This window comes from Maylandia zebra, linkage group LG23 (genome assembly GCF_041146795.1).
Source record: "Maylandia zebra isolate NMK-2024a linkage group LG23, Mzebra_GT3a, whole genome shotgun sequence".
NCBI classification, from domain to species: domain Eukaryota; kingdom Metazoa; phylum Chordata; class Actinopteri; order Cichliformes; family Cichlidae; genus Maylandia; species Maylandia zebra.
In genome coordinates this window covers 46,917,263-46,939,727 of record NC_135188.1, presented here as the reverse complement: position 1 = coordinate 46,939,727, position 22,465 = coordinate 46,917,263, and the positions used below count along the sequence as shown (strand labels likewise).

Sequence of the window (22,465 nt, the reverse complement as noted above, 5' to 3'; positions counted from 1 at the left end):
TCTTTTTCTGTCCTACCTTATGGCAAACTGTATAAGCTTTGGGTTGAAGCATTGGTGGACTTTCTAAAAGACATTTGAGGATGTTTCTTGTTGCTAAAGCTATAGTGACTGGGCATATCTGAACATTAAGAGTTTTAAGGCGCCAAAAATGAACTTTTGTCTGTGAAGACTAAAGTTTTTATTTAAGACAAAAAAATAAATAAATGAATGAGAGGTAAAACTTGAGGGGGTAGGGACAAATAAGTAAATACTTCAGCCTACTCCTTTTCAAACAAATAATGGAATGATATTTTGTAATGATTGTGAAGGCACATGTTTGAAATGTTTGAAATAAAAATGAACTTTAGTCTGTGAAGATCAAACTTATGCCAATTTGTGATCCTCTTTTTCTGAGTGACTGCACTATCACTGCAGTAACTGCCAAGTAATTCATGTATGAAAGAATAAATCAATAAGACGCTGCTGAGCATTTGTCTTTCAAAACCACATCTTTTTATTTCATGCACAGCTGAGAACATAAACCACAACAGCACCTCAGAGTAACTTTACAGGTTTGACAGCACCAGTACAGAAGGCAGTTTTAATTTGCTGAACAGCAGAAAAAGAAAATAACCAAACTGAAAAAAAAGAAAGCATTTAAGATCAAGCTGTCACCACTTCACCCTCAGTTACGGGCTTTTCTTCTTCCTTTTCGGAATCAGAGGAGGAAGAAGAGGAGGAGGAAGAGGAGGAGGAGGAGGAAGAAGAAGAGGAGGAGGAGGAGGAAGAAGAGGAGGAGGAGGAATCCTTCTTAGTTTTGGACTTCTTGGACTTTTTAGATTTCTTCTTTTTAGCAGAGCTGCTGACTGCAGCCTCTTCCCTGCTACTAGCATTTGAGTCAGCCTGGATGGGGGGTTCCTCCTCCACTTCAGGAGCTTCTGGGGGGGCTGATTGATTAGAGGGAGCGCTTTCTTGTTTTGCAACTACTTCTTGTTTTATTATTTCACCCTGTTCCGGAACGTCATCTTCTTTAGTTTGTTGCCCTGTAAACAAAAAGACATATTTTAGAGGTTACAAATATGCCTTTAGTCAGTTAGTTCCTGTTACCTGTTTATGAGTTTGCTGAGAATCAAAAATATTTGGTTTAATGGTGATTGATTAGCTTTTGAAAATAATTATTCATTGGATTAAGATGTAGAGTTAAAATATGGTGTTATTGCAATGGTCTAGTGCATTTTAGTGATGCGGCTAGCTTTAAAGAGGTAGTTTAGAAATGTTGGGAAATGTGCTTATTTTCTTCCTTGCTGATGCCTAATGCTAGTTAGTGTTGGCACCAAAAGTATCAGTGGGTGACACTATGGAAGCTTTTTTATGCTACTAAAAAAGAAAAAAGGTGAAGACTTTTGGTTAATATCTCCAAAGTTTTACTTAATGACTCAGTATTTTGAAATTTTGACCACTCAAATTTTCAGATTAGAGTCTCAATTTTTTTTAAAATAAATAACTCAAAATTTCAAATTTCAACTTTACTCAAACTTTGAGTTATGCATCCCAAAACTTTGACTAAACTTGAAATTTTAAATTAGGTATGTTGAAATTTCAAGTAAATAACTAAAATTTCAAATTTTCAGGTACAAAATCAATTCAACTCAGAATTTTGGTTAATATCTCAAAAAATCTGACTTAATATTCACATTTTGAAATTTTGATGACTCAAAATTTCAAGTTAGCTATCTCAACATTTTGACATAATGCCTCAAAATTTGAAGTTATGTATCTTGAAATTTCAATTTAATAACTTGAAATTTTGAATTGGCCAACTGAACATTAATCCAAATTTTGTGGAGGACTTTTTTATAGTAGCAGAAATCAGCTTCCATAGTACACAGCTATTTGTACACACACACACACACACACATATATACACACACACATATATATATATATATATGTATGTATGTATGTATGTATGTATCTAAGTAGGTGATTCATTATTTTCTTTTTGCTAAGCTAAGTTAAGCTAACTGTCTGCTAGTTATACTTAAGGGACTAAAGTAAGACTTGTAACTACCTTCTCATCTAATTCTTGGCAAGAAAGTCAGTAAGCATACTTCCCAAAACTGTTAACTCAGCCCGCAGTGATGCGAAGGTAGCATTTAGATTTTTATTTTTGATTTACTATTTTTCTGTAATTTCCTATTTTTGTTCACATTTAGAGTCCTAAAGGGAAGACAAGGGTCAGATTCTGGTATCTTTACTTTGTTTCCTGTTGGAGTGGAGTCATACCAAACTGAAAGCATCATAGGCAGTAACTGACCCAAGTCTTGTTTAGCGATATGAATCTTGCTGATCAGGTCTCGGCACGTGGATGCGTGACAGACACGTTCATTGTGATTTAACTTTTTTTTTTCTTGGCAGATCCCAAACTTACCTTGCGGTATTGCATCCGTTAAAGCAAACTCTGCGCTGTCAGGGAAGAAAAGCATAAAGAGCTAACACACCAAGTGGGAAATAAGCACACAGTGCCAACATTCACATGGTGTTTTCCCTTAATGTTGAACCGTAAAACTACATTAGGTAAAGATTTGCAGGCTAGAGCAGCCCTTACCAGGAAATTACAGACATTAAAACACAACGTGGTTTCACCTTAAAGCAACAATACAGGAAATATAAAGAGAATAGTGCCTCTGTTTTCATTCTGAACTACTTATTTTATAGCTATTTTGTTACCAACTGCCCTCGCCAGAAATGCTTTTAACAAATAATCAAATTTATTAAAGATTTATTTTCATTTTCTATAACTAACTGAATTAAATTAAACAAATGACAGCAGATCTAAAGATCTGGTTTCATATAAGATGTCAGTCCTTTGGGTAAAAGTGCTGTGTTTTACTTATTATGTATGGAGGTAAAACACCACATGACTAAACAGACACTCTGTTCTGCCAGCTGGCAAACCTGTTTTATACCCGCAACAGGTTTAAAAGTAAACAGGATGCACCTGCCATCATCCTTACTTTTCAACATCATCAAATAAGCGAGAAAGAAGTTCTTGGTACTGTTCGAGTTCCTTCTCCAGCTTCAGCTTGACAGACAGCAGGTTTTTGTTGGCGTCTAGCTGCAGCTCCACCTGTTCCCTCACGTCTCCGAGGTCCTGCTCCAGCCCATGAATGATCTTGTTGGATGGCTCCAGGCGATGACCATACTCCATTTTGATGTTTCTCAGGGTTTGCTCCACAGTGCGCAGCTACCAATGAAAAACAAACCTTAAGAATACTCGATATTGATATTTTGTTCATGTTTTCTGTTTCTGTGTCAACCAAAGACAAACGTCAATCTTGTCCTGATACTGAGATTGTGTTGCATGATTTTGTAATGTACTGCATTTGAACAGTCTTGCATTCACTCTTGTGCGCTTACCTTGTTGTTCTTGGTCTGAATCTGAATTTCCAAAGTTTGCTTCTGTTTCTGGAGATCTTTGAGCTCATTCTTTCCAGACTCCAAGGCCTCAGTATTCTGGGCCTCTTCCACCTTGATGGTTTCAAACTGGGGGAGAAATAATATGATGAAAACAGTGAGAGAAACTGAGACAAGGAAGCACATCATTCCCAGCTTTAATCTTCCATACCTTCTCTTTGTACCATTCATCTGCCTCCTTCAGGTTCTTCTCAGCCACTTTCTCATAATGTCTGCGGACATTCTGGACAACGTCACTCAGGTTGTTGTCCTGGGACTTAATCTCCACTGTCACATCTGAGTCCTTGATCTTCTCAAGCAGAGAATCAACCTCCTGCAAGACAAACACAAGTTACAAGTTTCACACAATACAGCACTGAGCGTGTGACTTTTAACATGCTGGTTTTCCTCCTTACTTTCTTGTGTTCCGTCTTGAGACGCTCAAGCTCATCATTAACCATGTTGATCTCTTCCCTCGTCTGGTCGCAGCTCAGTTTGGTATCATCTTTGGCCCTCTTCAGATCCTCCAGGTCCTTTTCTAATTCTTTGCATGCCTTATTCTCATCATCCAGCCTGCATCAACAGAAGGAGCCTGGCTTCAAACTTCACAAACGCTACAAATGCTATGTTGCTGTTACAAATTTGTCCTTTATTTTCTGAGCCCTTGCCTGGACGGCATTCACACTCACTTGTTCTTGAAGTCTTCATTTGCCAGTCTGCTGTTATCAATCTGCAGCAGCAGCTTTGCATTGTCATCTGTGATGTCTTTGATCTGATCAAATAAGGATATGCATTAATAGTTAGAATTTAAGATTACATTAAAGAAAGTATAGTCAGAAATTTATTTGCATGTTAATTCCAAGAATGAAAGAAAGACAGAAATCTGACCCACCTCCCTTTTGAGGTTATCCAGGGGTTTCAGGATTCCATCCCAATCACGCCCCTCGGGTACTTTCCTCTTGGCCAGGATGTCGTCGATCTCTTTCTGCAGATCGTTGTTCTCCTCCTGAAGCTGCTTCACTCTGTTCAGGTAGCCGGACAGCCGATTGTTCAGGGTCCGCAGTGTCTCCTTGTCGCCACCGGGAGCGACGAGAGTTTCCGGGGCGCTCGGAGCCTGGGAGGCTACGGGCTTGGCAGCAGCTTTCTGGATGGGAGCCGAATCTTTTTCTGTCTGGTTGCCCAGCACTTTGCGCAGCCCATCCAGGGTCGACACGGACGCCTTGGCACCCCTTCCCCCGGCTCCACCAAACATGCTGGCAGCGCTGTTTGAAGGCATGATGATCGTTGCTGGATGAAAGAGTGAGAGAGAGCAGACACTGACACCGAGCGTCTAAGGCGCCTGATGGAGGATGCAGGTAGTTCTTATACTTGTTTTTTCGCACGAATCCGCCCCCCAGAGACGCCATTGGCCCCGGTGCTCCTGGACAGACTGGTTTAGAGTCGAAATTCAAGTATTTCACGTTGACCTTTCCATTTAATATCGCACTTGTCCTCTCGTGATTGGACGCACGCAGAGTTTGGGGCAGGTGAGGGGTTGTACCTGTCCACCTATAAAGAAGGTGATCTGCAGGGCTGCAGGCGCCTTCTCCCCTCACCTGTTCAGCCACACTCCAGCTCTTCGCTTCAAGCTTCAGTATGTCCAAACCAAGAGACTACAGCAGCCAGTCCTACTCCCCCAGCAGCAAGAAGCCGCTCAGAAGCGTCCCGACCGACAGAGTCGATTCATCGGGAAAATCCAAGGAGAAGAACGAATTGGTTGGACTCAATGACAAGTTCGTCGCGCTCATTGAAAAGGTTTATTATTATTATTATTGTTGTTGTTGTTGTTGTTGTTGTTATTGTTATTGTTATTGTTATTATTATTGGGTTGTTGTTTTTGTCTTTCTTGTTGTTCTTATTTGTCATAGTGCAACCTTTTGGTTTATAATGACATGCCAAAAAATGCTTAACTGGGTAACAACAGTTGAATAATAAGTAAATAAATCCAAATCTGATGAATAAGCAGAGACAGAATAAATAAATTACGCACACACACAAAAACATCCTGTTTATTTGTCCTTCCGTCTCCGTCTTCGAGGATTATGTTTTTTGTTATATTTAAGTGCAAATGGCCCATGAATAGTGTTTCCTGTCGGCTCAAACCAATTATGTTACCGGAGGCCACAAAAAACAAGTCTATCTGCAGTTCATTTTCTTCATATGCACATAATCAGAGATAGGCCTGCACGTAGGATGCCACCTTGTGGAAAAATGAGAAAACGTCAACGTCTAAGGTCAGCAGTGAGTCGCCATTATCACGTGCAGTATGGAGATTAAGGATTCCACAGAGACACATTGTTGTGATGCATTCCTACCCATGTTGTCTGTCTGTGTCTTGTAGGTGAAAAACCTGGAGAATGAGAAGAGAAGACTTGAGACAAAGCTGAAGATCCTCAGGGAGCAGGAGGACTACAACGGGAAGGTTGAGTATCTTGTGAAGCAGCTGGAGAACGAGCTGGAGCAGCAGATTGAAAGCTTGAAATCCGACCAGAACAAACTGCAGCCTGAGCTGCAGGAGATCCAGGACGAGGTGGACAATACCAAGGAAAGGTCAGCAAATCACAGGGCGGCTGATTTTACTGAACATGTTGATTGTTGCAATAAAACTTGTAACTTCATCAGTTTTTCACCTTTTTATTTGGAATTGGTTTCAGGTATGAAGACCAGTTGCGCCAGAGAGGTGACCTTGAGAACGACTTTATTGTGTCTAAAAAGGTACTGTGAGCTTTAAAGTTTTATTCATCACTGTGTCGTCACTGGAGGCACATGTATGTATATTTAATGTGTGTGTTACAGGAAGTAGACGAAGGCCACTTGGAGGCAGTAGCTCTGGCTGTGGATCTTGAGGACCTGATGAGAACAATGGCCTTCCTCAGGCTCGCATTTGATGAGGTAATGAAAGTGATGAAAATCCACTTAGTGACACTGAATTAACAGTATTGGTAATTACAAATGACAGGTGGTCTAATAAATTTGGTGTGTGGGTCTTTTTCTTTGTCTCCACAATAACTCACTGTCTCCATGTCTGCCCCTGCAGGAGATCAAGGAGCTGGAGTCACGCATCCAGAACAAAACAGTGGTCCTACAGGACAACACCAGACGTTCTCTGGACATGGACCAGTTCATCAAGGCCGTTGAGAATCAATATGCTACCATGGCTACCCGCACCAGGGAAGAGGCTGAGCAGTGGAACCAGAGAAAAGTATTTTTCTATGATTGCTTATATGACATTCAGTCTTACCGCAGATGTTTTGAGTATTTGATCTCCCTGTTCCCACTTTAGATGGAATCTCTGGTCCAAACTGTAGGAGAGCGCGAGCAAGAAGTGCGTGACATAAAGAGGGAGATTTCAGACTTGCTGCGTCTCATCCAGAGGCTTACAGCAGACCTGGAGAGTCTCAGAAGGAAGGTTGGTTCCCCTTAGATACATTATTTGGACAGTATTTAGTCAGCACGCATGTTGTCCATCTAGTCACTGCTGATGTTATCTTATCTCTGTTTTCCCATCAGGAAGAGGCCCTCATGAATGACCTCGATGATGCTAGAAAAGAGGGTGAGGAAAATCTCAACAAGGCCCGGGAAAATATCGCTCTGCTGGAAGATTGTTTGAAGCGGGCCAGGCAGGACTTGGCTTCACTGATCCGTGATCACCAAGAGCTGCTGAACATCAAGCTGGCCATGGACATCGAGATCAACACCTACCGCAAGCTGCTGGAGGGCGAGGAGCAGAGGTATGTAAGCAGAGGGAGCATCGAAAAACCAAAGAGAAAAAATAATAATAAAATACCGTATTATCTAAATGTAGTGCTTGTACTAATATCTGTGTCTGCTCTATCTCCAGAATGAGCTACCTAATGCGCCAATCAGGTGAGAACCTTTGTTGTCTACTGACACATAAGTGTATACATTTTTATTCTTTATTTTACTAATTCTGTACAAATTTCCCTTTAATAAAATCAAAAATCTATATCTTCTAAAGACAGTGGTTCCCAATAGTTGTGGCTCAGGATCCCTTATCGTGTTCTTTACTCAGGAATAGTTGAGTGAAAATATGAGTGATGATTTTATTCGTCCTTTTTTTTTAGTGTGAATATTGTTGGTGCTAAAATTGCAAAAACGGAGTTCTGACACTTGCAGAATATTGTCCTCCAAGCCCCAGTGTGGGATCTGAGCTCTAGCTTCAAAACCACTGAATATAAAGTGATTCATTTCTTTCTAATAAACCACTAACAAAGTTTTGTCATCCAATAATGCATTACTGCTGATCAATGTGACTATTTCACGTGTCCAAAAAGGCCTCAATTTTGGTCATCCAGTAAACCAGTGATGTCAGTAGAAACCAACAGAGAGAGTTAAATAAAGCAAAACGTTAACACATAAAAAAAGATCAATCTAAATTGAAAAATCAATCAAAAGCGAGCCAAACCAGTAACATCCATTTCACACATATCAGCATTCTCATGCTTGATTAATTTTTTTCATCCTACTAAAATCAAACCTCTTTTTTGCTCAGATTTCTAAAAACAAACCAACCAATCCAAGTCCTTACTTGCACGCAGACGTTCACCTGCCGCCGACGCGATACGTGCCAGCCAAACCGAAAGCCACCGAACCCACCCCTGTCCGGGATATCGCCGTCACCACGCCCACCATTGCCCCGGACACCACTATTGTCCCACCAGTGTCCCCTGCCACCAAGAAGCGCCTGTTGATCCGGTTGGAAGTGGAAGAAGGCAAACTTGTGTCTGAAAGTTACCAGTACACTGACTGATTGACTGGGACTGTCTGTCATGCCTCTGTCTGCAGCGTTAGAGTATGTCAGCTCAATCAGTCAGAGTCACCGATGGGGCTTTAAGCCTGTCCCAGCTGACATGGTGCCAGAAGAAGTGTGCCTGAGCTGGTCCAATCCATCACAGGCCGATATCCGCAAACTGTGAATCAATGTGAATGAAAATGTGAAACTAATTCAAACGAAGTTAAATTTATTTAAATTAAATATCCAGATTTTTTTAAATTTGTTTTTTATATATAATAATCTTTTTTAGTTTGTGTGCTTTCTGGAAGAGTGAGCAGTAACAGCAGCTTCCCGGCAGGTTGAACGTTTGCCTAAAAATTGTGCGTGAATGTGTTCGTGTCAAGCAGTGTTTCTGGAAATGTTTTCTTTTCTTTGTTCGCATTCGTAAAGGCTTGTGGTGCTCCATTGTAGTTTTTGTTTTTTCTATTTCTCTTAAACATTTGTGAGCGAAATAGGAATCGGGCAGCTCTCTGTAAAAACACTGCAAAGGTTTCTCAGCGACATCAGCAGCAAAATAAGGAACTTGGAGGTTTAAAGGTGCAATTAAAGGAGTGGAGAGGACATATATGCATACGTTTCTTCATAGAGTGACAACAGGGCTTGGAATGGCTTTTCATGCAAAAACAAATCAGAATATTTCAGTGGTGCTGTAAGCTGTGCATCTTTACACAATGCTGCAAAGGGATGTTTTTTCTTATGTGTGTGGGACTTCTTACCTCAGCTTATGCCAAAGTGACATCTATCATTTGGGTGAATGTGTGCAGCGCAATAGCAATAAAATAATTCATGAAGCAAAAATGATTAATGTGTCTGCTGTCTTAATTTCATACTTACTAAGGCACAAAATTATATAAACATATATCCAACCCAAATTCTGGAATTAACCAAGGAATGATCTATTATCAGTGCAGTGATTCATATGTTTCAGCTGACAACAGGTGGTTTACTAGCTGGGCCCACGTCCTCATTTTAGGTTTGACAGCGTTTTGTAGTAGATAAAGGCGAGTGGCTTAAACATGAATTGATCTGCGGTTTGGCCTAACAGCTATTCAACACAGTAATAAAACCTGGAAGGATAATGGTGAAGAATCATCTGTGAGACAGAGATTTGATTAAATCAAATTGTAAGAAATCAACAGTAGAATTCAAAGTTTGGTTTAATAGTGAATGTAAGAACATTTTCATGCAATGTACGGCCTTAAGAAAACACTTATCAGTGAAGCCAATGAGAAGGTTTCAGTTTAGGGAACATAAATATTGGCGTTGGGAGCAGTGGAAAAAAGTTGTTGCCTGATGAGTCGGTTCAGAAGAAAAGTGACCAGTAACGCCTACCAGGCAATCCTGTAGGGGCACTGGGGCAACTACCTTTTTTGGGGGGCACCTTGCCCTCTGACTCCTGTGGATATTCATCAGCCTGAGCTATTTAAAATGAATCATGTCCAACTTATGAACAAACATCTTTTGAAAGCTGCGACAGGGTCTCTACATTCACGTTGGAGCATTAGCAGACCCACAGAGCCACATTAATGAGACATAATGTCACATCCCTGGCATTGTGTTGTCTTTGTTCTGCTACTCCAGGTTTCTAGTTTCCTTATTTCGTGATTTCGTGTCTCTTCTCTGTTCTGCGTTTCTGTCCTTGTTATAGTTTCTGCATCAGAGTGCCTTCAGTCCTCACTTTTCAATTATCTTTTCATTTCTTCCTGTTTCACACTGCGGGTTTGTCGTCTCGTGTTTCGGTTTTGCTTCCTGGTTTTTGTTTCCCTGCTGTGGGATCATCTGCTCTGCCGTCAAGTACATTTTACCTTTACTCGTGTTACCTTCGTCTAATATGTAAGTTTGTCTGATCATGTGAAACATTTAGGTTTAACAAATATACAAAAATAGGAGATCAGAAAAGCAGCAAACACTTTTTCACACCACTGCATATCGCTGGGCTCAGTCTGCACCTGGGTCCTCTCATTCTTCAATGACAGAAAATTTATAAGGGTCTCAGCAAATGTGTTGTTTACTATAATATCAAACTACTTATTAATAGTTTGACATTATATTTATAAAATCTCCAGACCAGAGATGTCAAACTCATCTTACATCATACACAGCCTACTTTCCACTTTAGTGGGCCAGACCAGCAAAACTCCCTTTCCCGCAGTGTAAAGATGTTTAACTACACATTTAATCTAATTTAATATCAGAAAAAGAATTGCAATTTTAACAGGAGGTCTTGGTTTTTCTACATGATAAAGAAATGCTGCTGTAGTTAATGAAAACAATCTATCAGTACACATAAATAGATGTGTAAACTTACAGAAAAGGTTCTGGTAGCGTACTAACCAGGCGCTCCTGCAATTACAATTACAGAAGAGTAATTCATGTTTAATAAATCAGAATAAAAAATATTACTATTATAGAAACCTCGGTTTTATTGTTTATCTGTAACGTTGGTATAGTATGAATGGTTATGGAGGAGATCTTTATCAGCAGGAGAAGCTGTAAAAACACTGAACATACAGGTAAAAGTCCAAAATGTGTGCCCTTGTTTACATTTTCCAAAGATGACCAGTGGGCTGGATTTAAGTCTTTGCCAGGATAATTCTGATTCTGGCCCTCGGGCCTTATGTTTGACACCCTTGATTTAGACACATTTAAAGCCCGGTGCATTTGTTAGACGAATATATCAGCAGGTCTCCAGCTGATTAAGATAAAAGTGAGTCTTTAGCAGATTAGCTGGAGCCCAGCAGTCCCTGTTCCCTCCTTCCCCTCCCGGTTCTCCTCTGTCTTTCTGATTCGTATGTACATGATATTCCAGTCTACATAACCACTGGAATATCCATTGGAACATGGCTTAGCAAGGCACCTTCCCTCGACTCTGGCTTTACAAATGTCAGTTCAGTTCAACCTTCCACTTAATTTGATTTGAGTCTCTTTTCCACCCGCATACTGTTTGCAGACATTTAAAACCCCATTCTGATTGACTGGGGAATCAAGCACCGCGTGTTCTGTTTAATCAAGCCTCAAATACAAAGCTCGTTTCCCCTGGATGGATCTAGAGGCAGCAGATGTTTCTCGTGCCACCTTTTTAAAAGGATTCACTACTTGCAATGATTTGTCTCATAAAACAGAAACCAGAATGTTGTAGTTTTGTGGATTTTTATGTAATAATGATTTTTTTCTTATTATTTTCACCACGTGTCTCTCCCCTGTGTGTTTCTGTATTACGGACCCATCTCCCCTCTTGAGCTTGCATACCAGTACATAGATAAATACTGGTGAGGGAAGTAGCAAATATTACGGGGGAGGGGTGCCAGATGGAAAAAACTACAATTTGATGTCCAGAGCGAGCATTACAATGAGCTATGAAATGTACATCTGACACAAGGACATTTCAACAAACCTGCAATTAGATTGTGTTAGAGAAGATTTACACCCAGCTGTGATATTCTGCAGGCACTCACTGTTTGTAGTAATACAATTCAAATAAACAGCATACTCGATAAACATCAGTGTGTTAGTAAGCTGACATTAGCAGTTGTACCAAAGTGGTCGTGTCTAATTAGCTTTAAGGTTGCCAGCAATTTCTTGAGACCAACAAGAGATGGTGGTCTTTGACTTGCAACATGGTGATAATTCTCTATTTTAAATCCTCCTCTGAGTCATGCCAACGGGATTTAAGTTAGCCATTTATATTTTTTTCCAGGGCTAACAAATAGAGCCAATAAGGAAGAACTAATAATTGCAATGGCAAAAACCTGTCAGTCCCCATAGACTCCCATGTTAAAATTTCCAGAGCTCCAGCAGAAAAAAAAAAAAAAATCAGATTTTGCAGGCATTATGGACACGTGACACTGTCAGGCCAAGTGAATATGCCTAGACACACAATCCTGACCATCTGTGTGTCTAGGGCTAGTCCTGACCATCAAGCAATCACCGGTTGCTAGGGGAGAATTTATATTTTATGGCCAGTTGACAAGTGGTGTCTGGAGGTTGTTGGCAATAAATCTGAAGACAAGTGCTAAAGCCACTATGCAAAAAATGTGTGAGATGTTGTTTGCTGTTGCTGTGTGAAATTGGCCACAAAGAAGTATACAGTACTGCACCAAAAGCCTTCTTGCAATTACTTTGGTCACTAATAGGTCGCCAGAAATTCGAATTGTCTGCAAAGCACCTGCCAGGTACTCTCCGAGCACTAGTAGAATTGCAAAAAGTAAGACAAATGGGAAATGGAGACTATTTGCATTCAAGTAAAAGTTACACCTCATGTGGGCTCCAGCACTGAGGCAGAATATTTATTTTGAAAGCAAATGATTACTGTTTCCAGTTTTCATTAAACCTTTTTGAGTTTCACTACTGTTCGGCTAGTAGTTAGTGAGGCTTTGCATACAAGTAACAAGGTTTGTGGTGCAGCACCCTGAATGGAAGAGTCGCGTCATCTCCATTCACTCCAATGGACCATTTTTTACAACAACAGTGGACCGTGGAGCCTCACAATAGTGCCAGAGGTTAGCAACATACGCTGGCCGTACCATCAAAATATAGCTGCACAGAAGATTGGGATATACTTTTTAAAGGTAAGATGTTTAAAAGTAAAATTCCATGCTGTCAGTACACTCTGATAAAATTAACTTGTGCCATACAATGCATGCCTAATATATTGGTAGGTCTACCAAAACATTAGGAGATTTAGATGCTGTAAAAATCGACGACCTGTCACTTGATTTAAATTTGCTGCGAAGCACAGCTGGAACTATTCGAAGTCTCCTTGTATCACATGACAATTCTAACCATAACCTCTCTGACACAGCTTACTCAATGGCTCTACCTCTGTTACCAGTTTTACCTAGTGATTGCTAGCAATCTTGAAGAACCACTTGGCAACCAGTTAGAAAATTCTATGTTTCTGACGACTTGACAGATGATTGATCAATAAGTTCATTATGTCATGAGAGACAACTACAAGGTTGAGACAATTTTGACAAACAGCTACATGCAGCTACATGCTAGCTGTGTGCTAGGCTACAGCTAATTTGAATAACAAAACTGAACCACAATGCTGTTGGAACATTTTTAAAAGGAACTATCTGAGAAATAATTTGCTGTACTAACACCCCATCCAAGAAGTTTGTTCTTGAGTTTTGGTGAGTGAATTTGTTGCACTTATTTTAGTGAATATATGTATCTGTGTGTTGGACCTGTAAAGTCTACGATTCACCTTACTTACCAAATTTGCTAGCCTTAGTTGATAACCTAGCAAACCACAATCTCGCTCAAAAATGTTTTCTTCTGTATGGAAAAATGTGCATCTTTTAGCGATTTTTTATTATTAATGCTGAAAGACACCAGTCGCTTAAGGTTAGGAAAATTCAGAATACTTTAAGAATATAATGGAATTGTACCAATTTAGAAAGTCCAAGCAGAACACCAAAAACTGTTTGTCCAAAATGCACGTAAAAGGCTTTCAGAGGAAATGTTTATTCTAAAGTTCTAAGAGGTAACGTAAGAGGTTCACCTATAGTTTCATTTACATAAGCAGAACATATTTGTACATGCACAAAAACTAAGATTTCTATAAAAAACACAGAGTCATTGTCTTTATATTAGTAGTGCCTTACTTCTGTGTCATTCTAAACTGCATAAAATACTAAAAAGCGGATGTATTTCTGGGTGAAAAGTTACCTTCTTCATCTTTGTGAGCTCAATTTGTAATATTTAACATAAGTCAATTTAAATACCAGTGGAAAAATCTGTGAAAAGTTATCAAATGAGGATAGTTTTCTCTTTTAAAAAAAAGAAAAAAAGTCCTGCAAAATGTCTATTACAGACTAGGTCCTTTGTTTTCAAGATGGTTAAAATTCCTTCCAGAACTTAATCTGCAGAATAGCAAAACTGAGCACTTTATTCACTTTTATACTTCTTTATTCTTATTTGGTTCCAGTCTTCATCTTTCTAGTTACCTTTGCTAATATGGATATGCCTAACAATGGTAAACTTTAAGAAACTGACACTTCAAAACCTAGAAGTAATAGTGGTAGAACATTAGGGGACTTTTATTTTATAAAACACTGATAAATAAGTGTCCACGTGAAATGGTAAATGGCCTGTATTTGTATAGCGCTTTACTCGTCCCTAAGGACCCCAAAGCACTTTACACATCCAGTCATCCACCCATTCACACACACATTCACACACAGGTGATGGCAGCTACATTGTAGCCACAGCCACCCTGGGGCGCGCTGACAGAGGCGAGGCTGCCGGACACTGGCGCCACCTGGCCCTCTGACCACCACCAGTAGGCAACGGGTGAAGTGTCTTGCCTGAGGACTGTCCAAGCCGGAGCTCGAACCGGCAACCTTCCAATTGCAAGGCAAACTCCCAACTCTTGAGCCACGATCGCCCTCTAGTAGATGTGGGGGGGTTTTCTGCTGTAGAGCCATATTTCTTATTTCTCTTTCAGCTTTCTGTAGAATATATTGATAAATATTTAGATAAACCAGTATCATTTCAGACTGTGGCTTCCTCTGATGCCTGTGTCCTTGGCCTCCACCTGTCTCTGAGTTTCTGGAGAAGTTTTAACGCAGGTTCTGTGTATTGCCTGTTGGCCAAGCCCAGCACAATCGGCACTACAGCCATGCTTCCGATACCAGTGCAGGACAGCACAATGTGAGTGGTAGAACTCCGCTTGGGGTCGCTGACCACCAGTGCTATGGAGACATGCATGTAAATGAGGTAGGGAACCCAGCAGGCGAGAAAAGTCAGCGACACTGCTACCACGCAGCGCGTGTACCGCAGGTTCAGCTTCTGCTCCTGGTCAGAGGCCTGACTTCCTCGCTCCACCGAACGATGGAGGCGGCATATGTCCTTCAGCTGGCCTCGGGTGATCCACAAAACATGGCCGGTCATGGCGGCGATGGCCAGAATAGCAGGTAAAACAAGTCCATACACCTCCAGGAAGATAAATGCATTGGGGAACACCCTCCTGTACGAGCAACAGCTGGTTGTATTTGCTAAGCAGTTTGAAAATGCCGTTAAATTTTGGGTACTTTCGCAGCAACTGTTAAAATCTGACCCTGTCCAGTTATTCCAGCCAAAGGCAGGTAGAGATGCATACAAAAGTGCCGGAGTCCACACCACAAGCAGCGTTAAGGGAAAACTGCGATGCATCCACAGGTTACTGTAATGCAAGGGGTCAATAATGCATATGTAGCGCTCATAGTGAACCATTACCAGGTTGAAGAGGAACGCCAAGAAGAGGAAATTTGGGAACACGTGAGCCACCAGACAGGAGCTAAAACTTAAATGCCTGTTTAGACCCATCAGCGGTATGAACGGCAGTGCCACGCCCGTACACAAGTCGGCTACTAACAGGCTGAGGAAGAAGTAGTTGGGCGTGTTGTGGAGTTGGCGGTTCCAGGAGATGCCCAAGATGATGACGAGGTTGGCCAGGATGATGGAGGTCGACAGGGGAATGGTGATGATGTAGATGAGTTGCTCTTCAGAGAGCAGAACATAGGAGTCGTCAGAGTCCATCGTTAGTCTTTATAAACAGATATCTGCATATGAATATGCAGACTCTGTCAGCAGGGGAAAAGATTTTCGGTATAAGCTGCTCGTAGTTTGAATATCACTGACCAGTCTTGTGTAAGCAGGACTGGATTGCTTTCAATTAAACAGTCCACTAGGAGACCAATGTCAAAACCACCTCTTATCATATATCAGCAAGTTAGCATTTTAAGCTTAATTCACACTGAGAGTTTGCCCCATGAGGTTTACTCAAACTAGCTAACGGTTCCCAGATTGACCGATTGTAGGTGACTTCCTTCAACTTCCTCTCATCTGCAGCCACCCTGTCAAGGTACCCTATAAGGAATGAGAAACAATGATAGTATAAGCAGAGGAGACCACAAAAACTGAAAAAAAAAAGGTTAGACGTGAGAGTTACATGTCTGATGTAAGTTAAGTCTGATGTCTGGAGTACATGCGTCTGTTATTTGTGGAGAAGCATAAGGAGGCTTGAAAAGGGAAAGAAATGCAGGTGAATAAAGATCAATTATTAACAATTTGGTTCCTTTTCTGGTTTCAGAACAGGAAGAGAATGATGCCTGAGCACTGAGTAGATAAGGATTAACTGTAAAAAAGTGTAAGACCTACTAGAAACAACATAAAATAAGTTCAAAAGCAAAACTAACCAGAATTTGACCTATGATAACAATAAACAACAGCCATGCCTTGTTAGTCTTGCACAACAGTGTATTGTAAGAAAAATGATTTAAAAGTTTCCCATTTGTTTTACAGGGACACAATTTTAGTGCCTTAAAGCAAGACTATGTGTCTTAAACTTTTGAAGTAAGACCTAAAAGTTATTTCAAGCTTTTAACCAGGTCATTTGAGCCTACGTGGTCACCACAAACCTCCAGAGGCAACTCGGGCCTACTGCAAATAATGAGGTAAAATTGAAATTGATTTATTCCCTCTATGGAGGGCCGATGAGGAATTTGGTCTTAAGGACCAAGGAAAAGTCGGAACGCCTCCAGAGCTAAAACAGACTGAATGAAAATCTAAGCACATTTCAATCAGATGAAGTTGACAAGAAAGTGACAAAGTGGAAAAGGAAATTAGCGTGAGTACACGCTGTGCACATTCAGCGCGCTTGCTATTTATATTCAGATCTAGAGATCGCATTTTTCTCTCGTATGAGTGAGCAGCTGAGTTAGACGGGCAGTCCGACAAAAAAAACCTCACTCACAGCAAGTTAAATGAGCAAGAAAAACGGCGACAGCTGTAGCCTGCAACGCTGGATACGAGGCACATGTCATTTAATAATTCATCAGCTGGGACTCTGCAGTTACAACAGCTTTTGTGTGTATTATAATTCACAGAGTGATGCATATCCTGTCACAGTTAGTTTATAGTCAGGGGGAAATGTGCAGATTCTCACAGTGACCTACAATAAACCACACCTATGTGCTGCACGCATGTTTTATATCACCTGGTTTAAATCCTTTGAAAATAAAAGTTTTATAGCCGTTCAAAACAGGAGCATTTTCTATAACCGTCCAACACTTTTTACACTGTGATGCACTTTATGTCTGACACGTGAATGTTTCCAGCATTCACATACATGTAAAAAACTCGGTGATGGGACTTTAATGGTATCAAAGTCCTGTTACAGTCTTAGCAAACAGTCTTTAAAAGCTCTTAAAAGGCGAATACACAAAAACACATTGATTTTTTTTAACAACATCGCCTTAATGTGTTGCTTTCTGAGAAGCTTTGAGGGCTTCTTGAAATTATTTTTCAAGTCATTTTCCAGAGCTTTAAAAAGTGCTCGGGAGCAAAGCCAGTCATGCACAAAATAAAACTGTGTTGTTTTAAACTGTAGATTTTTAATGGAGAAAAATATTAGATCACATCAGAGCAGCACTGTCAGCAAATAACATGTCAGTGCATAAAATATGTTTCTGAAACAACAAAAACAAAAGCATCAATAAAGCCTTTACCTTTTTGTGATGAATAGTCCAGTCACGTATGTTTGTGAGGAGAATTTAAAAGTCCACTCTCTTCTTCTGGTAACTTATTATTTCTCCTTCGTATCATCCCCAGCAGCTATAAACACTAACGAGATCCACCATAAACTACTTTCTTTACCCTTTAAGATCTCTTCAGTGAACCTGACCCCAGCAGCCTTTGCAAAACCTAACCACAAACTAAAAAAGAGGCAGAGTGAGCAGCCAAGTGTGTGGCTTCCTCTCTGATACTTTAAAGGGGAAGTGCCCTCTAAAAGGAGGAGGCGGCAGTTATGCTAAAAGTGTCTTTTCCTGAGGCGGAGCTGCTGAGGATGAGGCCCCAGAGCCCACTAACCGTTGACCAACTAATTCAATTTTTTGTTGGCCCTTACATTAATCAGCCCAGATATTTTGCTCCACTGTTCATGAATGAAAGAGGATAACACTGTTATCACTGCAACCTTAAAAAGATAAGAACATTCCAGGTTACTATCAGCCGGCATGGCATGTGAACCACCTCCATTTTTCCATTTCAGCTAAAGCAAATAAGGAAATTAAATCAGTTTCTTTTATATATCAATGTATAACTTTATACATCTCACTTTTATTTTTTGACATACACCTGGATTATCTCTTCGTGCTTTGTGATACTCTTTAATTAAATAACCTGCAGTTAGCAGAATAACAGAAATCTGTTTTTTAATATTATTATTATTTAATATTTATGTGCTTTAAAAAGACGCTCTATCTATATGATTGAGATCTGGTAATTGTGGAGGTCATTTGATTATACTGAAATCTTTTTCATGTTGAAGAAACCAGTTTGGGATCATCTGAGCTTTGAGACATGGCACGTTATCCAGTGGAAGTCATTAAGACTGTGGTCATCAGTATTACTCAGGTGGGCTGTGGCACAGTTGATACTAATGGGTCACAAGCATGCAGGGAATATATCACTGCACCATTACATCTGCAGTTATCTGGATGGAGTCATACTTAGAAGATGTTTTTACCAAATCTGAATGTCACAGCAAAACCTCATCAGCCCATGGATCGTTTTTTTGGTCCTCTGTCGACCAATTTTGACGAGCCTGCGTATAATTGTATAATTGTATCATCAGATTCTTGCATTTACCTGACAGGAGTGGTAAGTAGTGTGGTCCACTGTTTGCTGTTGTAGCCCATCTGTTTCAAGATTTGAAATGTGGTCCATTCAAAGATGCTCTTCTACAAACGTTGCTTGTAGCAAGTGGTTAGAGTTACCTTCTTTTCGGCTCAAAGCAGTCACACCATTATCCTTTGACTTCTGACGTCTGCAACACATTTTCCCCACGAGAACTGTTGCTATTCTATAGTTTCTCTTTTCAGGCTAGAGATGATTGTGTGTTGAAATCCCAGTATATCAGCAGTTTGTAAAATATTCAGAACAGCCCATGTGGCACCAACAACCCATGTCACATTTAAGCTATCTAAATCACCTTTCTTCCTGACACTAAGTTTAAACTTTTGCAGGTGGTCTTGATTATGTCTACATGTTTAAATGTATCGATTTGCTGCCATGTGATTGGCTGATTAAGGATGTGTATTAAGGAGCAGCAGAACTAATGTACCTAACAAAGTGGCCAGTGGTGAAAATCATATTCACCTTGTAAATAAAAACATATAGTTTCAGCCAGTCCTAACAGCCAGATGCACTGACCAACAGGAGAATTGTGTTAACTTTAATGGTATGAAATAGCTATATTCCTACTGTTTTCAGTATAACGAACCATACGTTGAAGTTATTTTTATTTGATATAAGTTTTTTTTATTGCTGCTCAAAAACAAGAGACAAGTGTTCTTTACCTTTCTGTTTCCTTTCTTTTGTAAAGCGACATAAACAGATCATTTTGTCACGTTTCTGTCATGGTACCTAGCAGTGCCGTCAGTTCTTGTAAGCAGGTCAAAGGTAAAATAAGATGATGTGACCTATATGTACAATAGTGTATACAGCAGAATTCATAACAGCTGTCACACATGTACAATATTTAAACACAGTGGTGGATGGAAGGCCAGAAGTGACCTGCTTTATTAGCCAAACACAGAGTCCTCCTTCCCTTCTACTTTTGTGCAGACCTACGGTTGTATTGATGGACGAGCTCCAATCAGATAATGGGTTTTAAACACAAACGTTCCTGAGGCTGGGACATCTGGAGAGACACTACACAGAGAGGACAAGACAGCACAACATCTTCACATAACAAATGAGAAGATGGTGCATCCTGGATTTCTCGGAAAACCAGATCCTACTCAACATTAAATCAATGATCTACTGGTTTATTATTATATACAATGGAGGAATGTAATGTGGTCGGGATAATAGTGCCCAGCTGGCTTCTGTGGAACTTCTCTGTTTGTTTTGTCACTTTTTTTTCACATCTTCCACTTTCTATCATTTTTTTTCACTTAACATTTATTTAGAATTCTTTTAACAACATACAAAAAAGGGATGTTATTGACATTTTAAAAGCTCTGCTTCTTATGGAGTCAGTTTTTTGTAAGAGTTCTATTACAAACCCAAAATGCAATTACTATACATTTTTGGATTACCATAAATTATATTACATAAATATGTCTAATTCTCTGAACCACACAAACAAACAAACAAAATTGTAAATCGTGATATAATAACAATGTGCAGCGACACTTTAGCTAGCTGAGTGACGGTCAGGCTAAACCATTCAATACTTTCATGTTTAAAATACTTTTAACTCAATTTTAATTCTTCACTATAGAAACTCACTTTGTTACACCATGAAACACCTACATATTAATGATACTGTTAAAATAAAAGTAACAAAGCTAACTACTCTACCTTAGCTAAAAGCTAGCCTTGCTTGGTAAGTATGTGAACTGTCATAGAATACCAAGAATTTGCATATTTTAATATGCGTAATTTATCAATGACCTATTCGTATATAATTTACATAAATACTTTAGAAATCTGTTAAAACCTTAAAACTAAAACATGCATCGTTACTTATAAGTCAAATAACAACGTGAATATTTATTTTAATACCCAAATTTGAGCAGGTTTAATCATGCATAACGTTCACAACTAAAATTATTCTTCCTGTTCACCAATCTAATAAATAACTGTAATTTGGCATCTTAATCAAAGATAATAATTTTCTTTATAATTTTTTCCTCTTTTTTATGAAACGGTAAATTTGAAAATTCATGGATAGCAACAAGAATGATATCTTGTAACATTTAAATTAAAATGCTTGCGTATACTGGTGAATTACAAAAAGATAAAATGATTTTGTTCATTACCAATATTGGGGTTTTTTTTCTTTTCTTTTTTTTCTCTTTTTTGTGTCCCGTTTGGATCTTTAGCCATCAGAATTGTTGTCTTAAGGCCAAGAAAGATGCCAAGCGGATTTATTTTACCAAGTGGATCATCATGGCCTTTCCATATTGGTCCATTTGATTGACCTTTATTATAATTATGAATTTATTTTATTTTCAGTTGCTACAAACGGGACAGACATGACTGTGGGATAGGACAGGGAGAAAGAATGAAAGAAAGAGAGGGAGAGAAAGAAAACCAAAGGGGAGAAGAGACGGTGAGAAGGGGGGGAAGAAAGAAAAAAAAACAAAAAAAAAAAAACACCTGGGTCACCTGTATGGAGAAAAAAAACAGAAGAGAAAGCAAACAACAAAGAGCAACATAATAAAAAAAAACGGCACCATCACAATAAACTAGCTAGCAGTAGATATCAGTAGATACTGAATAATAAACGATATTGTGCAGCACGCATTACCAATATTGTTAATTTAGGGGAGCTGTAACAAAAACATTGGGTGGAGCTCTAATAACTTTTATTTTAATGCTACATGTAGATCTAAAAAAATGATGTAGCTTTAGATTTCTTTCACATCCCTTACCCTCATAATTGAGAACTACAAAGTTTTATATGCCAACTTTTAACCTTTCTTAGTAAAAAGAAGAAACAATCATTGAGGTTATGTAGCTCCTGTATAAACTGATTCCTGAAGCTTCTTCTGGCCCTGATTGTTTCTGTGGTTACTGCTCTCTGCCTTTGTGAGGTGGTATTGTTAATGGATTTGTCACTTGCCTCCTGTTCCTCCACTTATGTTTACCTTGGCATTAGCACCTGCCTTTCTCTGCTCGGCCGATTTGTTCAGCATCTGTTGTCAGCACAGCACTTCTCACAGAATACCAGCTGCAATTTAATATATCAAACTGTGGCCCCATCAAGGTCTAAAGGTGGAAATCCATCCAGCCTTTGTATTTGGCCTCCTGCACCTGTAAGGCCAAATACACTGTTGTGACAAATGATCTGCTGGTCAGTTTGTACTGCATACTTTATAACCTGAATATAAAAGAGAATGAAAGCACTTTTCCATTGGTTTAAATCCCAATATCATATCTGCCAAAACAATGTACCACAATGCACAAACGTTCATGCGTGCAACTGTTTGACTGCCTGTCAGGGTGAGTTATTCATGTACAACCACAGATACAGACAACACTGCAGGACTGAGGTACAAGGAAGAACCACTTGTGCACAGGATACTGGCTGACGCTTGTTTTCGTCATCCTAAAGAAAGGCTGAGAGAGGAGAGGAGGAGCAGAGGGCAGGAACAACAGAACAACTGAATGTGAAGAACTGAAGAAAACCAGTGTGAT

The 22,465-nt window shown here is 39.7% G+C and overlaps 3 protein-coding genes across 5 annotated transcripts; 1 reads left to right on the top strand and 2 right to left on the bottom strand.

The window, feature by feature from the left end:
• Positions 1–469: 469 nt before the first annotated feature.
• On the bottom strand, positions 470–4,861 carry LOC101463729 (keratin, type I cytoskeletal 18). Of its 2 annotated transcripts, XM_004575186.4 has the most exons (8): positions 4,328–4,861; positions 4,125–4,207; positions 3,852–4,008; positions 3,608–3,769; positions 3,400–3,525; positions 2,997–3,226; positions 2,411–2,445; positions 470–1,022 (listed from the first exon to the last, which is right to left on the bottom strand). In XM_004575186.4, exons 1-8 carry the CDS (start codon positions 4,709–4,711, stop codon positions 643–645), a joined length of 1,557 nt encoding a protein of 518 aa, XP_004575243.3. In that variant the 5' UTR covers positions 4,712–4,861; the 3' UTR covers positions 470–642. The 2 variants fall into 2 exon arrangements, with proteins under 2 accessions (XP_004575243.3, XP_004575244.2); XM_004575187.6 differs by lacking the exon at positions 2,411–2,445 and having other exon boundaries at positions 870–1,022.
• Positions 4,862–4,926: 65 nt separating this feature from the next.
• On the top strand, positions 4,927–9,070 carry LOC101487842 (intermediate filament protein ON3). 2 transcript variants are annotated; one of them, XM_004575184.6, is made up of 9 exons: positions 4,927–5,229; positions 5,816–6,024; positions 6,129–6,189; positions 6,271–6,366; positions 6,512–6,676; positions 6,758–6,883; positions 6,985–7,205; positions 7,316–7,341; positions 8,034–9,070. In XM_004575184.6, exons 1-9 carry the CDS (start codon positions 5,071–5,073, stop codon positions 8,243–8,245), a joined length of 1,275 nt encoding a protein of 424 aa, XP_004575241.1. In that variant the 5' UTR covers positions 4,927–5,070; the 3' UTR covers positions 8,246–9,070. The 2 variants fall into 2 exon arrangements, with proteins under 2 accessions (XP_004575241.1, XP_004575242.1); XM_004575185.6 differs by having other exon boundaries at positions 7,988–8,174.
• Positions 9,071–13,879: 4,809 nt separating this feature from the next.
• LOC101464223 (G-protein coupled bile acid receptor 1) lies at positions 13,880–17,995 on the bottom strand. Its single transcript, XM_004575188.3, has 2 exons — positions 17,764–17,995; positions 13,880–16,123 (listed from the first exon to the last, which is right to left on the bottom strand). The coding sequence occupies exon 2, from the start codon at positions 15,791–15,793 to the stop codon at positions 14,768–14,770; it is 1,026 nt and encodes a 341-aa protein (XP_004575245.1). The 5' UTR covers positions 15,794–16,123; positions 17,764–17,995; the 3' UTR covers positions 13,880–14,767.
• Positions 17,996–22,465: the final 4,470 nt, after the last annotated feature.

What these genes read in the sequence shown, in the direction of transcription:
- LOC101487842 (XM_004575184.6), top strand. Translation starts at nt 5,071, where the DNA reads ATGTCCAAACCAAGAGACTACAGCAGCCAGTCCTACTCCCCCAGCAGC. An exon ending in ACTTTATTGTGTCTAAAAAG is followed by an intron (nt 6,190 to 6,270) that starts GTACTGTGAGCT and finishes TGTGTGTTACAG; the next exon opens with GAAGTAGACGAAGGCCACTT. An exon ending in CTACCTAATGCGCCAATCAG is followed by an intron (nt 7,342 to 8,033) that starts GTGAGAACCTTT and finishes ACTTGCACGCAG; the next exon opens with ACGTTCACCTGCCGCCGACG.
- LOC101464223 (XM_004575188.3), bottom strand. Translation starts at nt 15,793, where the DNA reads ATGGACTCTGACGACTCCTATGTTCTGCTCTCTGAAGAGCAACTCATC.
- LOC101463729 (XM_004575186.4), bottom strand. Translation starts at nt 4,711, where the DNA reads ATGCCTTCAAACAGCGCTGCCAGCATGTTTGGTGGAGCCGGGGGAAGG. An exon ending in ATGAATGGTACAAAGAGAAG is followed by an intron (nt 3,526 to 3,607) that starts GTATGGAAGATT and finishes TTTCTCCCCCAG; the next exon opens with TTTGAAACCATCAAGGTGGA. An exon ending in AACGGATGCAATACCGCAAG is followed by an intron (nt 1,023 to 2,410) that starts GTAAGTTTGGGA and finishes TTTTGTTTACAG; the next exon opens with GGCAACAAACTAAAGAAGAT.